The 19,119-nt window shown below is 40.1% G+C and overlaps 1 protein-coding gene across 1 annotated transcript; it reads right to left on the reverse strand.

Annotated features, from left to right (window-relative positions):
* Positions 1-1,086: 1,086 nt before the first annotated feature.
* On the reverse strand, positions 1,087-18,416 carry BLM (BLM RecQ like helicase). The gene is made up of 20 exons (XM_035568934.2): positions 18,011-18,416; positions 17,028-17,217; positions 16,453-16,574; positions 15,554-15,686; positions 13,783-14,531; positions 12,655-12,831; positions 12,117-12,235; positions 11,264-11,377; positions 10,431-10,529; positions 10,185-10,333; positions 9,354-9,460; positions 8,519-8,679; positions 7,783-7,978; positions 7,147-7,337; positions 6,167-6,314; positions 5,599-5,798; positions 4,228-4,420; positions 3,774-3,896; positions 2,268-2,472; positions 1,087-1,305 (listed from the first exon to the last, which is right to left on the reverse strand). The coding sequence occupies exons 1-20, from the start codon at positions 18,351-18,353 to the stop codon at positions 1,128-1,130; spliced, it is 3,897 nt and encodes a 1,298-aa protein (XP_035424827.1). The 5' UTR covers positions 18,354-18,416; the 3' UTR covers positions 1,087-1,127.
* Positions 18,417-19,119: the final 703 nt, after the last annotated feature.

A 19,119-nucleotide genomic window follows, 5' to 3' on the forward strand; every position in this document is an offset into this window, starting at 1 on the left:
AGGTCTTCAAGGCCACGTTGGATGGGTGACCTGATCTAGTGGGTGGTATCTCTGTCCACACAGGGCAGGGGGGTTGGAATGAGATAATCTCTAAGGTCCCTTCCAACCTGTGCTGTTCTATGATTCCAGTCCACATGGGCACCTAGCACTTGGTGGCCCAGGACTGATGCATGAGATCAAAATCTTTGCTGGACAGCAAAGAGAAGTGATTAATTATACTCTACAGCTTTATGTTGCAGCTTGGCACGTTCAGGATAGAAAAAGTGTACTTTTTTTTTTTAAACAGTGAGGTTAATTGAAACAGCCTTGAGCACACTTCAGACTCAGAGGATGGGTTATATAAAGTACTTGCTATCAGACTCCTTGCTCAGCAACAGCTGATGGAATCCTTTGCTGCAGTCAAGCAAAAAACAGTTGATTTTGCCCCTGCAGTGTCAGACATGTCATTGAAATGCACATGTAGAAACAGATACACATCTAAACTCCTCCTGAACTTATCAGGGCTGCCTTATGTAAGGCAGGAAGGTAAAAGAAGGGCATATCAAACGCCCTTATCACAGCATGATGATCACACAGCTCCACACTGTAAAAACAAACAGGATGACTAAAAGAGCATACCTAGGACAGCACTTGGCGCTTCAGCAGACATTCCAGCCCCAGTATCTGGGGGAAAAAAAAAGGAAGCTTACAACTGTTAATCATATTTTATATGTCAGGTTAACATCCCAAGACTTACATTTTCAGAACTCCTCTGTTATGTAGCTCTGAATTACTTAGACATCTAGCAAGGGAGAAGAACAGAGGCAACCACATCTTTGGGATTGACCATTCCAGTAACTGCTTTTGATTTGCGATCTCAAGTGTATCCCAGAGATAGCTTTAATGCAGGCTTACAGGGATTATTTTCCCTGAATCAGTAGGGCATCTAGAACTAGGCAGAACTCATATCTGTTTGTAGTAGAAAAAAGGTCTGAATAAATTTATGAGTTTAAAAATATTTATTTAACATGAACTTTTGGACTTCACAAGTGTACAAATCTAAGAAGGTTCAGCAAATCAAATAAAGATTTATAAACAATGATTACAGCTTCATGGCATGCTTTTATACAGTATTTACATTTTCCTAGTTACAATATCGAATATGAAGGCTGAAGGAATTGCCTGTTTTTCGGCTTCGGTGGTGCCATAATCCCCAGCTTTCCAACAGTTCCTTGTGTGGCACCGTAAGATGCTGAGCTGTAGCCAGATGAAGGTGGAGTCTTAGAGTTGGATGGCCTTTTGGTCCTTCGGTACTTGCTGTAACCACTGTAATATTTAGAGAGAAATTACAGTATTGTGTGTCAAACATTTGGTTTACTTGCCACGTTCCCTACCCGTGGTGTATTTATACAGTTGCACACCATGTAAGATTTTCTAGACTACTATATATTTTTTGAACTTTTTTTTTTTAAAATAAACATGGCTGCAAGAACACCTTTGAAATGTAAATTTAGTGTAGCTGTTGCTCTGACATCTGCTTAAGGGCAAGAAGCAGCCTGAAATATGAACACAGAACGCTAAACCAACCTAACTCCTATTAATCTAATTAGAGTATCAACATTAAATGACACTTCAGGGTCAACAGCATTTAATGACTAATATTTTAGGTAGATGGAAAGCAGAGGAATAAAACATACTAAGCTGGAACTGCTATTTCCTAAAAAAAACAAAGCAAGACAAACAGAAAAAATAACTGAGTGAGGAAGATGAGTACAGAAAAGGAGATATACCTGAAAAAAAAAAAAAAAAAGCAATGGCAGAAAGCAGTGAGTTTCATTCCAGTGCAGTCACATAATCTAATTACAGGTGAATAAGCGTTAGTATGAAAGTACATTGAGAACGTATCTCTAATTTGCCCTGCATATTAAGATTTCAGACAGTGGAAAGGGGCATCATAAAATTATGGCTTATTTTTGCAGCAAATTCTGCTCCTGCTATAAGCTTAGAAACTTAGTACGTTAGTTTGAGGAATACCAATATCCCACCACAGAAATGGCAAAGGTAAGCAAGAGCACGTTGGCAGTAGCAGAAGCAGCATAGTGGTACACCTCCTACTGAGAAGCCTGAAACTGATATTTAATTAATTTTTAAAGTTCAGTATTTGATGAACTAACCTACATATAATCCCATACAATTACTTAAGAAAATGCATTAAGATAACAGAGCAGTTCTGGGATCATCATCATCTCAGGAAAAAAAAAAGTTACAACTGATCACAAGCAACATACCCTTTGGGATGAAACTGCTGGCTACCAGCACTGCTTGTCTTTTTCTTCTTGGATTCTCTGAAGTTTGGCGGCCTTTTCCTTTTCCTTCTTTGGTTTGCATTATTGCAAAAATAGCTTGAGGTTGTAACTCCATCTCCTGCTTCTTCTTCACTCTCAGGTGCGCCAGTACTCCCCGCAGCTGTGTCCACACTTTGGCAGGCAGCATCTTCTGCAGACAGATGATGAATTAAAACTAATGAAATCAAAACATTGCCTGGGGCAGCCAGAACTGTCAGCTAGAGCACGCTATTTGCGCCAAACTTCTGTCCTTGCCATTCAAATACTCCTTGCACCACAATCCTCCAGGTGATGCTCCAGGCTCAGCTAAAGACATTTCTCAGGTTGTTGTAAAGCAAAGACAGACAGACAGAAGGCAGTTTTGGTTTAACTCATCATGATAAAAAAAAAAAAAAAAAAAAAAGAAAAAAGACCAGCCCTATTTTCACTAGCTTGGCTTCTTTTCTAAACTATTTTGGTAGCACTGAGCTTTCTGCCTTTACACCCTCTTCCTTGTGTCAGCTGGAAAGAATTATGGAATATACCATAAATAATACACTCAAATACAGCACTTGTTTTTAAAACAGCACCAGGAGACACTGAAAGGCTCAGACAGCTGAGAGTTCCTCCTCAATCAGTTGTAAGCAAGAAGGACATGATTCTTTGCACAGGCAGTCAAATGAAACACTTAAGTGAGGTTTGTAGACATGAATTTATTCACATTGCAGCATATGAAAACACAGCCTCCTTAAACATAACTATGAATCGCTTTTAAACTGATGGCCAAGCTATATAAAATATTCTAATTACAACACAGGCTACATGCTATGCTCATGTGACACTGCCAGATTTACTAGTCTCATGGCTTAATTGTCCACTGAGCTGAACTCTGTGTATAAGGTTAAAAGCTGTAAAAAGGGACTGTAAAATACTGGCATACTGACTTGCTAGCTTTTTTTTTTGCCCCCTCCATTTAGTTTTGAAAGTTCTTCGCATTTCAGCAGGAGCTAGTCAGTGTAGACTTGGACTTGCTGATCTCAGTTACTATGAAAAATAAAAGGCAGTAGTTATTGATGGTCTGCCAGGCTACAGCACTACCCAATACATAGTAGATTCAGAAGGAAAATATGCGGGGGGGGCAAGATTTTTAACCTGAATGCCCTGAAGTCTCTGTCTAAGTATATTACATAAACCCCAATAACTCACAGGGAAGGAGCGCAGCAATATGTTTAGTCCTTCTTTTTCCTTTTTCAGTCTTTCAGAACTATGATGAATTTAACCAGTGAGAAGATAGCAAAGACCTTTGTACGTTCTGAGAATGTGAAATTGCTCCCTTTTTTGTAATCATTAAACTCCAAGAAAGTGATTGTGTTTAAAACCAGGTGACTTTTCACTGGAACTTCTTATGCAGAGAAGGAGGGAAAAGGATTATATAGGAACACACACATTTACATGCAAAGAATACTAAACCTGGTATGGTCCATTCAGAGTACTTATCCATCACTTTAATTATTTCTGCGCCATATTTTTCCAGTTTATCTTCTGTGACTCCATCTATCTGCAGCAAAACCTCCACATCAGAAGACAAGGTTTCTGTAACGTAACAAGGTACCAGTTAGACACAGCAAAGTAACTTTTTAAGGTAGAACATTCTGGAGGAAATCCATTCCTTTTAGTGCCACAGTGTCCACTAATTCCCCAGGGACGCAAGCCTTTTTTTTCCTATACAGATTTACTTCCAGCTGGTTAGTACACACCAGGGGAATGTATGCTGTATACACTACTCGCATGGGATTCACTCAGCTGCGTATAGGTAAAGCGTCTCTCTCCAAACTTTAGGAAACTATAGATTTTCTCTCAGAAAAGGCTACAGTTGCACATGCAGTCTACTGCCTACAGGGGGTTAATGAACAGTTGACATTACCTGCTATTTTCTTTAGAGTTGAAGTACTGAAAATATTGAAGTAATGCACATCAAAGACCTTCCCAAGAGTTTTGCACATATCTGTAAGTTCACTGAGGCACTTTTTAACCATCTCTTCCCGCTGTGACATTTTTGTCACAGAGGCCCTTTGTTTTCTAATGGCACTGGCACTTTCAGTTTCATGAAATTCCACCTGTTAAGATAAGCCAATCAATAACTTCTGTCAGGGGAGCTGCTGCAGAGTAGTCATTAGAACACAGATGGATAACACAGAAGAACAGTGAAAGAAACCAAAAGTATTCTCTGATGGACCAAAAAAAAGCTGTTTACCCAGTACACACTTTTAAAGTGATCTTTTTTACAGGCCAGTTGATAAAGCACCCATTCTCAACCACCTGTAAGTTTCTTCTACAAAGAACAAGCAAAGCAAGTATACACAACACAGGAAAAAGCCCTGTGAAACCAATATGCAGCTAGCTTTAAACAGAGGTCACTAGGTCTATTGCTGAGGGCTCTTCTCCAAACACAGCACTAATGCAGAGGAGGTACTGCCTCAAGCAATTCTGAGACTGGTTTCATGACCTTCTTGGAGGAGTGCATTTTATTTCAGAGAGCATCAATGGCTGGAAAAAAAATAGAGCATAAAATGCAGAATAAAGTAGTGCTGTTCCTTATTTTTTTTTTCCTCCTTAGCTAGCACTCTCTGCATTGGTCAGTATCACAGAATGGCTGAGGTTGGAAGGGACCTCTGGAGATCATCTGGTCCAGTCCCCAAGCTCAAACAGGGCCACCAGGAGCAGGTTGCCCTGGACCACATCCCCCTGACTTCTGTAGGTCTTCAACAAGGAGACTTCACAAGCTTTCTGGGCAACCCATTCCACTACTCAGTCACCTGCCCAGTAAGGAAGTGCTTCCTGATGATTAGATGGAAACTCTTGTGTTTCAGTTTGTGCCCATTGCCTCCTCCTGGCACTGGACCCTACCGAGAGGAGCCTTGCTCTGTCCTCTTTGCACCCTCCCTTCAAGTATAGACATTAATAAGATCCCTTCTGAGCCTCCTCTTCTCCAGGCTGAACAGTCCCAGAATCCTGCATTCTTGTCATGATGGAATCAAGCAGAAGGAGAATGAACATAAAGATTTTACCCTCTCCAGTACTCTCAAACTCACCTTTTGCTTCATGACATTACTATTAGAACACTGGACTACAAGTCATGATTGTCAGATTCTGCTCCATTAATTTACTAAAGATCAGTTACTGTACTTCAGTGGGTACTCAAACTATGTTAAAAAAAATCACAAGGTATATGCTGCACAAAAACTGTAGCATATTCCTTAAAACAGTATGTTCAAGGGAAAAAATTGTTACTCACCTGTAGTGATCCATTTAACACAGCCTGTGCTCGCTCTCCTAGAATTACATAAGCTACAGCTTGGTCATTAGCTGTAATATACAAGTCTTCATCCAGAATCTTGTCCAATACCAGTTTTCTAAATAGTCTTTCAACATTATGCCTTGAGTAGGCAGCCCCCTTCCCAAATATTCCAGACTGAATCTTTGCACTCTTTGCACCTGTGCAACAGAAGTCAGAGGATTAGCCTGCAATTAGAGAGCCTTCACAGGTATGTGTTTAGAAACACATCAAAGACTCCCAAGAGTATTCTGTGGTTTGAGCGCGTATGCACACACACAGCATGCAAGTACCAGAAAGTCCAAGCACCAGCAGAAAACTAATATTATCACTATAGCAACCTGAAAGAGATTAAAGCTTTAGTCTCATTTATTTTCAACCATTTAACCATCAAGAGATTCCTGGGAAGAATAATTTTGCCAAATATATGTTATTTTAAACCACTGCTGATATTACGAAGACCTCCTGATACTCAGGAGTTTATGCACCATGTATATTTAGGTGTTGTTTCTGGAAAAACAATACTTACCTAAGAAAATGTCTACCATCATATTCAATGTGTATCTTCCAGAACCTGCATTTCTCCTTGCATTTATTCCTCTCATCTGTCCACAATGTTGCTGTACAAATCTTATAATGTTTTTCACTTCATCGGTCACATTTCTTGATTTGTAATCCTATTAAAATAGACTTGATTAGGAAACAACTGGATGTGGTTCTATCCTAATGCAAGTTGTGTTACTGACAACCTTGTTTTTCATTATTGAGCTTTTTCCAGTCATGAATTCATTTTGTCCCAAACACAAAAATAGTGATTTGCTTGTTAGTACAGCTACGGTGATATAGTCACAGGTTAGATATTACTCTGAAAAATGCAAGACAAAAGACATACCAACTGACTGTATCTAACCTTTAGTGTGTTGATTCTATACAGAGAGCTGCAAGATTGCTGAGTCTGTACTGATGATCAAGGTAAATTGTTTGCAAAGCATTCCCGTAATTTTTTGCTGCCATGCACTAGAACTTACACTTCCTGCACATGTTAAAATGAGACGGCTGGACAAAATCTGCATTATTCTAGTCAATTTTTGTTACAATCACAGACGTATTATTTTCTGATTTTTATGTATAGGGTAGTGCTACGAACATTGGCTTGAGAAGCAACATCATCAGGTATAGCCATCATAGCCAACATCAGAGCCATTCTAGTTGATCTTATATTAGTTCCTGTCTCCAATAAGCACAGTGGCCAAAAAGCAACACTAAGGGACATCCTTATACCTCACTAGTCACCCCGGGCCGAAACAACAGCGTAAGTCCACGGATAGTTTACATAATTATACTCTCATTTAAACCCTGAAAATAATTCAAAGCATCCAGCATCACAAAACTACAAGACATCTTACTCATTTTCTCTATTTACCTTCCCAAGTGTAATGTTACCATTTTTCAAACGCAGCAAAATACAAAACCAGTTTAACAGCACTATAAATAAGAACTGATTTTTACCTTCTTTCTACTGCAGTTATCACAAATTACTTCTGGGTGATCTTTACAAAAGTTAGGATTAAAATTAGTTTCCCCGAAGTAGGCCAAAAGCTGAATTCTCCGGCAATCAACTACGTTCTCACAGTAATGAACCATACTGTACAGGTTGTTAAAGTGGGTTTCTCTCGTGTGAATGTTTCCGTCTTTCTCCACTGAAATGCAATAAGTTCAATCACATTTGTTTTATCTTTACTTCTTTTTACATATTATCAGATAGACAAAAAGACAAAACATAATATTCTGTTGCTTAAAAAAAGGACAAGTAGTTTAGTACAGAACTAACCTAAACCAGATTTTACCTCTCAAGCTTTAAAGGATGGAGAAAAATCTATAATGATAAAAATCGAGAGATGAATACACATAAAGAAAAATGGCTTTGACTAGAACTAAGCACAAGTATTAAAAATCTTTCACTACAGAAAATCATTTGGGTAAATAATAAAACAAAGGTGCACAGTTCTCCCATCTTTGCAATACCATACACCACTTCACTTCTAAGTGAGAAAATAACTCAGTCTAACTGAAACAGAAACCAGCAACTAAGTGACCTCTTTACTATTGTCTCAATTAAGCTACAAATACAAAAAAATCACTTACTTAGTATTAGCCTTCTAAGTCTGGTTACATCACTGTAGCTGTAGAAGAGCAGACAGTGAGACATTTCACCATCTCGTCCGGCCCTGCCAGACTCCTGATAGTAACCTTCTACAGATTTAGGAAGGGAAGCATGGATAACATATCGTACATCAGGTTTATCTATTCCCATTCCAAAGGCAATTGTTGCACATATAACCTAGAAGAAATCACACTGTGTTATGCAGAGTTACGAAAACCATTCATGCAGTACTCTGCACCAAAAACAGGTATGTTATCAGGCTTATGAAATTATGCAGAACAGAGAATTTCAACTGGAACCCTGCAAGACAAGTACAGAACAGCAAAAGTCCCTCTCTCCTTCTTTTAGGAGACCTTTTTGCCATAGAGGGAAAACTCCAAATTTGAGAATCTCAAGATACAATTCAGCAAGCGTGCCTAGGGCTGTTTCAGAAGCTTTGCACAGCTCAGTTCCTTATTCCCAGAGTATCATACCTTGGTGCAGTACTGCGGTCTTTGATTTGTAAAAGTCACAATGAAAAGACGACTGACATGTTTGGGCAGATCTCTTATAATCAGTTATTTAACCCTGCATCTGATTTTGCAATAATGTTACACAACTTTGTTTTCCTTTACTAGGCCAAGAGTAATACAAGTGCTCTAAATTCTTCCTTCCACAAAATACTTTCCTCTAAATACTTCCTTCCCCTCCGCCTTTTTTTTTTTTTTTTTTTTTTACCTGACATCCTTCTTGATTAATCCACTTCTTTTGCACAAGATCTCTGTTGGAGTCAGGGAGGCCAGCATGATAGGCAAGCGCAGAAAGACCTTCCTTCTGCAGAATGGCTGCAGTTGTGTCACATTCGTGACGTGAAAGGCAGTAAATTATTCCAGAGTCATCTGCGAATATAAGAGATGTGCTAAAATAAAGCAGGTGATAGGGAATAAAGCTGTAACAGTCATACCTGTGTCAAGACAATACCGCATTACACTTACGCATCTTTCCCCTATTGGAATCAACGTAACTGCTCAATAAAGCAAAATAAGCTTGTTAATATTGGATGGTTTAGTTAGTTTCTCCTCACTCAATTCCTCCCTGATTTACTAGGTTACAGCACTAGAGAAGCTATGAAGGGAGCTTCGTGTAGTCAACTTCCAACAGCAGGAGGTGCAGGACTCCAAAATGAGAGCATAGACAGATATGGCTCACAAAAGATATAATTAAGGGGAACCACAGATAAGCACAGACAAACAGAATTAAACTATTAAAACTGTATGGGTATTAGATGACACTAAAAGGTCTGGCAACCTCCAGATAGATTACTCAGAGCACTACCATAATTTCCTTTTGCATCTTATCTTGAACTCTTAAGTTTAGGATGTCTGCAAATCTGATTCTCATTATCAGCAATATTTTTTCCTCCTACTTGTTGTTTCTGTAAATGTACGAGTAGCTTGAAAAAAGGCACAAGGCTTTTTTTTTTTTAATATATATAGTATTGTGAGATAGGAAAAGCTTTTATAAAGTAGTTCATAAAAATGCATAGAAGCACACTACATTACTCAGTACTCACGTGGATGATATTTTTTAATCCATTCCAAGCAATCCATTGCCACCCTCTTTGGCTTCTTGGGCAATACATCATATTTCAAGTTATGCCTGTTGAAGCTCATCGTAAACCTAAAAACAGGACATCTTATTGGTACTCAATTTTATGAGTGCAGTAGTCCGTTCAACAAGCTAGGAATTGACTGGAATGTCTCAAATTCAAGTCATTACTACTAGTCCTGTGTTACCTGCACAGGAATTACTGTTCCACTATCCTCACTGAGATTCACACCACTCACACTTTGGGTCTAAAATTTCTGTTTTTCCTGTGGCTGGAAAATAAAGAAAGCTACATTGCACTGTGGAAGTCAGCATGGAAGAAATGCTTGTCATTCTAACATTCACACAGATTTCTAAATTTTTTTTAAAAAGTCAACAAAACAGTATTTCTAAAATTAAAAAAAGTCAGAGTGCTTTACTTTTCCATCAGGTACACTGAAAATGTTCAAATGTGATCCAGACCCAACAGTAACTCATAATCTAAGTTACTGCCAATGTTAACTAAAAAACACTTCCTGCTTTTGGATTTTCCAGCACTCTCATGAAAAGCACTCTAAAACGTAACTTGCACACTTACAGCTTCCTTAATCAAGCAAGGAAGAGTTTGGCAAGATTTCTTATTATTTTAATAATCTGCATTTAAGTCTGATTAAATGAGAATGCATGCGTGGAATTTAATCTGATACATCTATATAAGTGTTTCAGATGGACCTCTAATGCATTTCTTGCTTTCGTAAGTTTTCCATTCAAACGTTCTGCAGCTCAAATTGTTTCAGGAAACTGCTGGACAACTTACACTTGTGGTCTTAGCATCTCAAGCTGATTCTGAATATCCTTTTGTACTCTTGGGTTAGCAGTGGCAGTAAGAGCCATCATAGGAACAGAGCGAAACTTCTTGCGGAGCATGTTCAGTCGTTTGTAGTCTTTTCGAAAATCATGACCCCACTAGTTTAAAAAAAAAAAAAAAAACAATTGAAAAATAACTGAGTATGATGCTCCAACTAAGTTTTTGCCATTGTGAAAAACAAATCAAGGTTTTCACCTGGCTAACACAGTGGGCCTCATCAATGACAAAACGTGCTAGGAGTTTCCGGTTGTAAAGATTTTCCAGGGCTGACATCAGTCGGTTGCTTGCACAGACCTAGGTAAACACCCACCGGTGGCATTAGAAAGCAAACAAACAAAGCCAAGCGTCACCCTAGCTAAGACTGCAGAAACAATTATTCTGTACAGCTAAGTTCATCTGGACTGCACAGGTAAAGCCTGAAGGCATAAAGGTGATGGCAGTCACCTTTATTTTAATTGACAATGAAGCAGCTGATGTGGGATTGCCACAAAGCTCTAGGATCAGCTACCCAGAGGTCCAATAATCTGATTGAATTTAAATGACTTATGTCATAGAAGACAGGGAAAGGCAAAGCTGTAGGAAGAAACATTCAGCACACTAAGTAGTCCCCTCTCGCAATGCTCTTGTGGAATATCATTTTTTAAGGCAGCATATAATTAACTACAAGACAGTCTTTTGACAGTCACCTGCCAACTTGGTAGTTACATGTTTCTACCCTGTAGTATCATGTTCAGAGTAGCCTAGATTCCGACAGCCACTAGTACATGCTATGATATATTGAAGATGATACAAATGGCCTTTTTGCTTTAAGAGTTTAAATTTTGCAGACATTACACTCAGTTCTCATTCTTGGTTAATTACTGACTGAACTTAGTTGCATCCATATAGAGACTTACTGAATTCTATTAAAGTATTTCACGCTTATTTTTTTCAAGAAGCCTACTCTAAGTTCTATGTTTCCCCTTTATTCTTATAGCAATCCTCCTCTTGTTGCCTCCAGTACTTTACAATTCAGATCGAGTACAAACCTTCTCAGGGGTAACATACAGAAGTTTTATTATAGGATCTTTTTTTGACAATTGCATATATATGTTCGAAGCATCAGTATCTGTTCTATCACCAGTCAGGTATGTTGCAGCAATCTGTAAAAAATAAGTATATTAAGTTTTAATATGTGCAAAATGAAAGTATCCTCAAATGCTAGTCCTATAACCGGTTATAAAGCAGGTAAAAAGTATATCCGTTTACTACCCTTAGCGAACATTACACAAGATAGCATTGAAAATGTTATTACAGATAGCATTTGAATCCCTGCTGTACAGAAGCCATTGCATTATCTTTCTGATGATAAAGCCAAAAGATTATAAACCAAATTCTATTCTTCTGCTCCCAATTCTACCAACAAACAGCTGACTTAGAGGGTACATCTACTTTCTTTCAACTCTTTCCAGTAAAGAAAACAGATGTGATACTTTTCACTTACATTTTTTTTGTCTAGGTATTACTTATCCAGAAATGATTAGCATCTTCAGAACCCTCTTACCTCAGGAATTATTAGTGCTCGCTTCTTCTACCGTCCCAGACTACTTCTATTTACTTGTCTAAACACTACTCTTAGAATCTGAGAATCAGGTACATCTTCTCGAAAACTAAGCTTCAACAACAAATACATGAGCATCAATAAATTGATGAGTTAGACTGCACATATATTCTAGCTCATCTAACGTAGATCTTCCTAGACAACTTTAACAGGTGTGCCTTCACAGCTTACGTCTAATTATTTTTTGGAGTTTATATCTGAGACACACAAGATTTATTGTAATATTTCAGATTTCTAGTGCACTTATCTGCAGTTTAACTAAATAACTTGTTTGAACTTACATCTAAAGTATTCAGCTTCTGAACTTGATCTATTATCAGTGATCTCAGCGGAGAAATGACAATAGTGACTCCAGCAGAGACACAAGCAGGTAATTGGTAGCACAAACTTTTACCACCACCTGTAAGAATTAAAGAGTATGCAACAAATATTAGATATCTAGAGGAAAGGGAGACTAGGCAGAGAAAGAGCAGAAGAAAACAGTCCTATTTCTTACTTTCCATTTAACAGTGCTTTAAGAAACAAACTTTTACCAATGAGTCTTTAAGACGCTACCTTTAGGTGAAGGAAGAGTTGTCATGTGATACATTATGGAAGAGCGAAATCTAATCACCTTATTCAAAATACCCAAGTGCATTAAAAATTCCGGAAATCCTGTCGCTACACAATTCAAGCAGCACAATTTAGCAAAACCTCCGTAAAGGCACAGAGAAAGAATAGTTTGTCATGAGCCTTGCAAAAGGAACTACAGATCTTTATTTCTCGACTGCATGTCAGATCTCAAAAGCCTGTAGCCGTGTGATGTTTGTAGATACATACCAGTGGGCATTAAGATGAAACAATCTTCTCCCAGAAGAGCAGCATTGATGGCCTCCAGTTGATTCGTCCGGAAAGTGTGCAAACCAAACTTTCTGTGAAATATAGTCATCATTTCTTCAGAGTGGGAAAATTTCATACCCCTGAAACGTTCTAGCGCGGGGTTATTAACCAGTGGCTCTAGTAGACAGAGAAAGCGTTCTTAAAATAAGTTCCAATACCAAATTGTACTTTACCTCTTACAACACAGAACTCCTTTGGTGTAACAGGTTGCCTAGCGAACACTTCAACTCCTTAAACCTTTTATGCTAAAATCGTAAGTTAATATAAATAAATAAAAATGCATACAACTACAATTTAAGGCTGGCTAAAGTATGAATTTTCATTATACACTAATCTCTGACTTTTTTTTAAACAAACTTGCCCACAACTGTATAAAATGCATAGTCTTATGCTGTAAAACTTTATCTCTGCCACAAAAAAACATTAGTATTCTCCCTGTATTTAACTAGTACTAGTTAGAAGCCAGCTGCATCAGCAGCAGAGAAGCGTGCCTACTCAGACAGTGAACCTGCAGTCAGAACACCTCTCAGCATGGTTAGGTCTTCAAAAACAACTGCTCGAGTAAGCTTACAGCATGATAAAAGCCTGCATGACTTAAAAACACCTCTGCTTTTACCTCCTCATTCCTGCAAGAATTGGTAATACTGACCTACACTCGTGCACCAGAGGGGTTAGGTTTACTTCAACAAGTACCCAAATTTGAATGTTTTGTATAAGCAGCTAAGACTATTGTATGGCTTTGAATTAACAACTGCAGAGTCATCATTTAATTAAACCACAGAAGCATTCCAGTTTCCAATTTTAGCAGCTTCATCTCCCCAGCACTTCATCTCCCCAGCAGTCTGCAACCTACATGGCAAATAAATATTCAAATTTGGCAACACTCTGAGGAGAAAAAGAGAGGAGAAAGATTCTGCAGTGTCAACTTTACAAAGAGAAGTAAAAACAAATTTCGATACGACCAAAAAGGCACTGATGTCATCTACAGTAAGTTACTTGGTCTTAGACTTAGCATAAATACACACAAATTAAAAAGGAAAAACAGTAATCCTCATTCGCATAATTTACCTGTTTGGTTCTTTGTTGCCGTCAAGAAGCTTGATTTTGGAGCAACAGGATTTGATACAGGAGGAGATCCTTTGGCTGCTGAGATGATCTTTGAGAGCAGGGATTTGGCAGGTGGCCCTTCCCTGACCGGCTGATACAATGGCGCAAATGGTGTTTCAGGTGCCGAAACAGTCACTGAATTCTCCCAGCCCTCATCAAAATCATCAATATCAAAATTATCGAGATCAAAGTCTGTATCGTTTACATCTAAACAGTCTGATGCAGGAGTGCCAGCAGGGGCTTTGCTCAGAACTTTCAGAGCAGTGCTCGTAATGGGCCTCTCCGGAAGATGCCAGCGTTCACCGTTTCTCACCACTGTGTTTTCACACCAGCTGTTGTTGAAAGACATCTCCGAAGGATGGCTGAGAGAAGTTCTGTCTTTGCTGTTCACCTCAGAAGAAGAAAGTTCTGCAGTTTCTAGGCAGATGACCTCCTGAACTGTTTGCTTCGAAACATAAGAGGTATCCAAGACATCAAGTGTTTGATTATTTTCTGTAGAAAAATTGCTTAAGTTAACAGTCCCAGAAAGCGTAGATGAAAGATTTGTAGATTTTGGTGAGTTTCTGACAAAACTCCTATTAGGGCCAGAACACAAAGAAGTACCAGAACGCACAGAAGAGTCTTGTTGCACACATGCCTTCCCATTTCTAGGAAAAATGTTGCTTGTGCTTCTTGTGTTCAAAGTGACAGAACTAGCTAACAATTTTCTCCTGGAAGAGATGGCAAGGGAAGGAAGAATGAAAATGAATATTTAAGTCACAAGCAATGATATATCACTTTCTACAACATACATTAAACATTTGTCTCTTTCTTCCTAATTAAAATATTAACATATGGTGGTTACATTGTTTTTTGTGTCCAACACAGGACATTACAACTCTATATTTTAAAAATATTTCAAACAAATCTAGGGAAAAGAGAATAATACCAGAACTCAGTTGAACACAGTAATTACAAAATTAATATGCGTTCACCACAAGTATTAAAATAAAGGAATTCTTAATAGTGAAGAACTGATTCAGGCAACGCAGAGCATAAAGTTCTTAAAGGCACAAACCCAAAGTTAAAGAAGTAAAAAATACGCTTGAAACAAATTATGTTTTTCTGTACTTTCTGAATACTATCACTGACTACAGTAATAATAGAAAAAAAATAGTTTTACCAAGAATGTTTAGAAAAAGCACTGTTTCAGCCCAGTAAAGACACAAACCAAAACGCCAGATCTCAGTATTTTGTCTATGTATAGTGTCACCAAATTACACGGGAGGAGGCAGCCTGTAGTAGCAATACTCAAATTGAAAGATGACAGGTATGCAGATACTAGAAGTCACAAATCGTTATTGTCAAGGATGGTGAGTCTCACAGAGAGATTATTAAATTAATGCCTCAGGTTACAAGAAATCAGGATGACACTTAGCAGATTATATCACACCACTCAAATTCTTCAGAAGCACCTGGTAATAGTTACCTTCCAGAGAAAAGATACAGCACTACCTGTGCCTCAGGGTGAACATGGAATCAGATTCTTTCTTCTGAAAGTATTAACAACTCCAGGATTCTGCCAGAAAGTCTTCTGCTTTTTTGTCTAAAACTTTATTTGGTCAGTTATTTTAGGCTTTTTATCAAAAAAAACCTTTCTGTATCATGGTTTCAGTGTGATGGAGACACCTAGAGGCGTGATATGGTTTCATACAGAACTTGGCAATAAGAAATACTACTTATTAAAACGTACCGGAGATCCCTGTGCTGAAGTAGTTCTTTTGCACACGACAGAGACTTAAGCTCATGAATAGGAATGGCATCTACCAGCTTACAAATATCATCCATGACGCTGTAAAGTTCCTGTTCCAAATGCGGGCCTTCACCTGCAAGACAGAGCATATTTCAGCAAAGAGTAACACTATTTTTTATTGGAATGAAGTAACAAGAGGATCTCACTTTCTCTCCCAAAAGACAGAACACATCGTGTAAGTCTAAATAGTTTACTTTTGACATATTTTAATAGCCCATTGGCATAAAGAAATTGTGTTCACAAACTGCATTCTCTGTAAAAATACTGTTAAAATACAAAGACACTGCTTTAGCATTTATAAACAAAATTTTATATGACACTGGTATGGTCATAGTGTATTATAGCACAAACCGCATTTTTATGAATCTTGAGAGTAAAATCTGAATCTGCAGCTGTAGAACCATGTTGTTCTACACCTATACTCGGTAACTTTCTATTCTGCAAGTTCAACCCAGAAACCCGTTACCTCAGTAGTTTCCAAAGTCAGCATCTGTAGGAATCAAATGGAAGACCAAAACCAGCTCAAACTTAGTGACGCGTCTTTCTGTCATAGTGGACTTTGAGAACTATTCAGTAGATGCGTGCTTTTAAGATCTGAAAAGGAGTTCTGAGCAGTATCCCAAGCTGGCGCTGACAAACCCAGAATCGGAACACAATTCTGAACCTACACAACTTATGCAACATCTGAAAATTCTGTACAAGACTCTGTTCCATACTTCCTCGTCCTCATCAGTTGTTATTAGAAAAAGCTCTCAGATTACATAGGATACATCGGAGAACAAGAAGTTGCAAACCATCACCAAAACCTAATGCATAAAATTTCAAATTATTTCACGTACCTGCATCCTCTGCCCTAGAATCACTTTCAGCAACAGGCTGTTTTGCTGTAATCTTCTCAGGCTTAGACTCAATGCCATTTGCTGTTGATCTTCCACCAGTAGGAGATTCTTTGAAAATATTACTAACATTAAAACAAAAAGTCATTAAAATACGGAAATGCATTGGATTTACAGACATATTACTAAAAATCCATAAAAGAACGTTATCTTTTGGACTAGCAGCATTTGAGTATAAAAGATAAATTTCTCATCTAAGTAACATCAGTAAGCTAACATCTAACTGTTACGTGCCAATTTGTAGAGATTTGTTTCAATAATTTTTTTTCCCTCCCACTATGACAGGAAAAATAACTCAGCTTTTTCTGAAGCAAAAGCCACATTTGTTATGACCAATGTTTAAGGTGTTTCAGAAGACATTAACAGCAGCTGTCAACTGCTAACCTGCCAAGCAAGAAGCAGTCAAAACCAACTCAAACGGTAACTTTTTAACAAGCACTAGTTTCATATCTTTTTTTTTGTTAGTTTTAAAAAATCATCCTAACAATAGACAGCTTTGTCTATTAGCTTTGTTTTACCTAATGCTTTTTACAGATGGTGAGAAGGAAGGCAGCTCTTCTTCAGGGGAAGGTGGAACTACATCTAAGTAATCATCCTCTTCAAACTCAATGTTTGCTAACAGCTCGTTGCTGATCTCATCCGTCTCTGGTTGGCTGTTTTTCTCACTGTTGCTTAGCTTCTGGCTTCCACCACTTTTATCAGTGGTAGCTGAAAGAGAAGCGTATTGATATTGTTGGGCAACACTGAAAACTCTTTCTGGTATAAACAGAAACACAACGGAATAGAGGAAAAAACTATTAGCCGTATTTCGAAACAATAGATTAATATAGTTTCTGACTTTTAAACAGCAAAGAAATAAATTGTCAGAAAACAGTGTTCAGTGTTAATCAGTTACATCAAGATGTTAATTTCACAAATAAGGACCAAAAGTTTCAAACCATAACAACTAAGAAACTTAAAACAGAAAAGCTAAGTGAAGCAGAGAGCTGCAAAAGATGCATACTGACCGATGGCCGTGAACTTTTCGGTCATAACTGATGTGTGGTTGTTTCTTTCATTTGTTTGCTTGTTTTTAAAAATCAATACAGATCTTTTTCTGGTTTAATATTTCTCATTGTTTCATTTAGGCATAAGTTGATTTTAGATCTCTTTCGTTTGAATTATAAAACTGTCTTGGTTTTTTTTCCCCCTGTAACATCTCTGCAGATTATTGGTACATATTTCTGGAATGCCATCTGGAAAGACTTGCACCTCCAATGGTACCATACTACCTGCTGCTGCAGAGACAGGTCTCCACTATCTGCAACACCGCACATTTGCAAAGCACAGTTACCAACATGAAATCCACGTGCCTATGACTGCTGTCAGATAGGTGTGTGCTGCTCCCTCTGATTTCATTGAGAGCTCGCGAGATGTATATTTCTGAAAAGCGAAGTCTTCAGGTGTGCAAACACAAACACGTTTTATTCTAGTTCATCGATGCTTTAAAATAACCCCTCACCTGTGCGAGCCTCTTCCCTCTCATCATCCAAAGTCACGTCAGTTGTTAAATTCTCCCGAAGATCCTCGCCCACAATCTTGTCGCCGCCACAGTGGACCGAGTCCCCAAGACAGATGACAGACCCTTGGGATGAGTGCTGCTCTTCCTCAGCGGGAGGCGTTCCTTTAGGCTCCCAAGCGCCAGGTTTTGGGGACGCTGCGTCGCCATTCACGGTCTCGGACAGCTTATCGATACGGGAGCTCGGTCTCCGGGGAGCCTTGCAGGCGGCCCTCTGGCCTTTGGGGGACAAAACGGCTGGTTTGGAGAATCTCTTCTCGATGCCCGACAGGTCGAAGTCGTCCATATCGTCCCACTCATCGTCCGCGGCGACGGGGGGCCCCCCCGGCGGAGGGGGACCCCCAGCCCGGCCGGGAGCGGCCAGCGGCCTCCTGCCGGCCCCGACCGGCTCCTCAGCAGGGCGCCGGGACACCGGGCAAGGACCGGGGCAGAGCGCGGCGGGGGCCGTGGTCGGGCCGCAGCCCCCCGCCGGGAAGGGCTCCGCGGGCCTCCTGCGCTGTCCGCCGGCCGGCGCCGCGTTCACGTCCTTGTCCCGCAGCGCCGAGCTCCCGCTGCGCTCCCTGCCGCACGGGGCGGGCTTCTTGAACGTGAAGCCCCTGGAAGAGAGGCGAAGGGCGGGCGGCCAGTCGGGCGGTCACCCAGCCCGGTCACCCAGCCCGGCGGCCCCCCGCCGCCCCCCGGTACTCACCCGGGCCGGCTCCGCGCGGGCGGCGGCTTGCTGAGAGCGCCGCGGGCCGAGTGCAGCTGCAGCTGCTCCCAGAGGTTGTTGTGCGGCACGGCCGCCATGACAGGACCGGGCGGCACCGGGCGGCCCCTCACCTCGCCTCACCGCCCCCCGCCTCACCGCACCGCCCCTCACCGCCCGCTCCCGCCGCGCCGCGCGCGCCCCGTCCCCCGCGCCCTTCGCATTGGGCGCGCAGCCGCCGCCCGCCTCCCCATTGGACGGGAGCGAGGGGCCGGAAGCGACGACACGGCGGTTCCGTCTCCATGGCGAGGGGATCTCGCCCCGCCCCCCGCCCCGCCCTCCGCCCGCCTCCCCCGCAAAATGGCGG

Source organism: Cygnus atratus, chromosome 11 (assembly GCF_013377495.2).
Source record: "Cygnus atratus isolate AKBS03 ecotype Queensland, Australia chromosome 11, CAtr_DNAZoo_HiC_assembly, whole genome shotgun sequence".
NCBI lineage: Eukaryota > Metazoa > Chordata > Aves > Anseriformes > Anatidae > Cygnus > Cygnus atratus.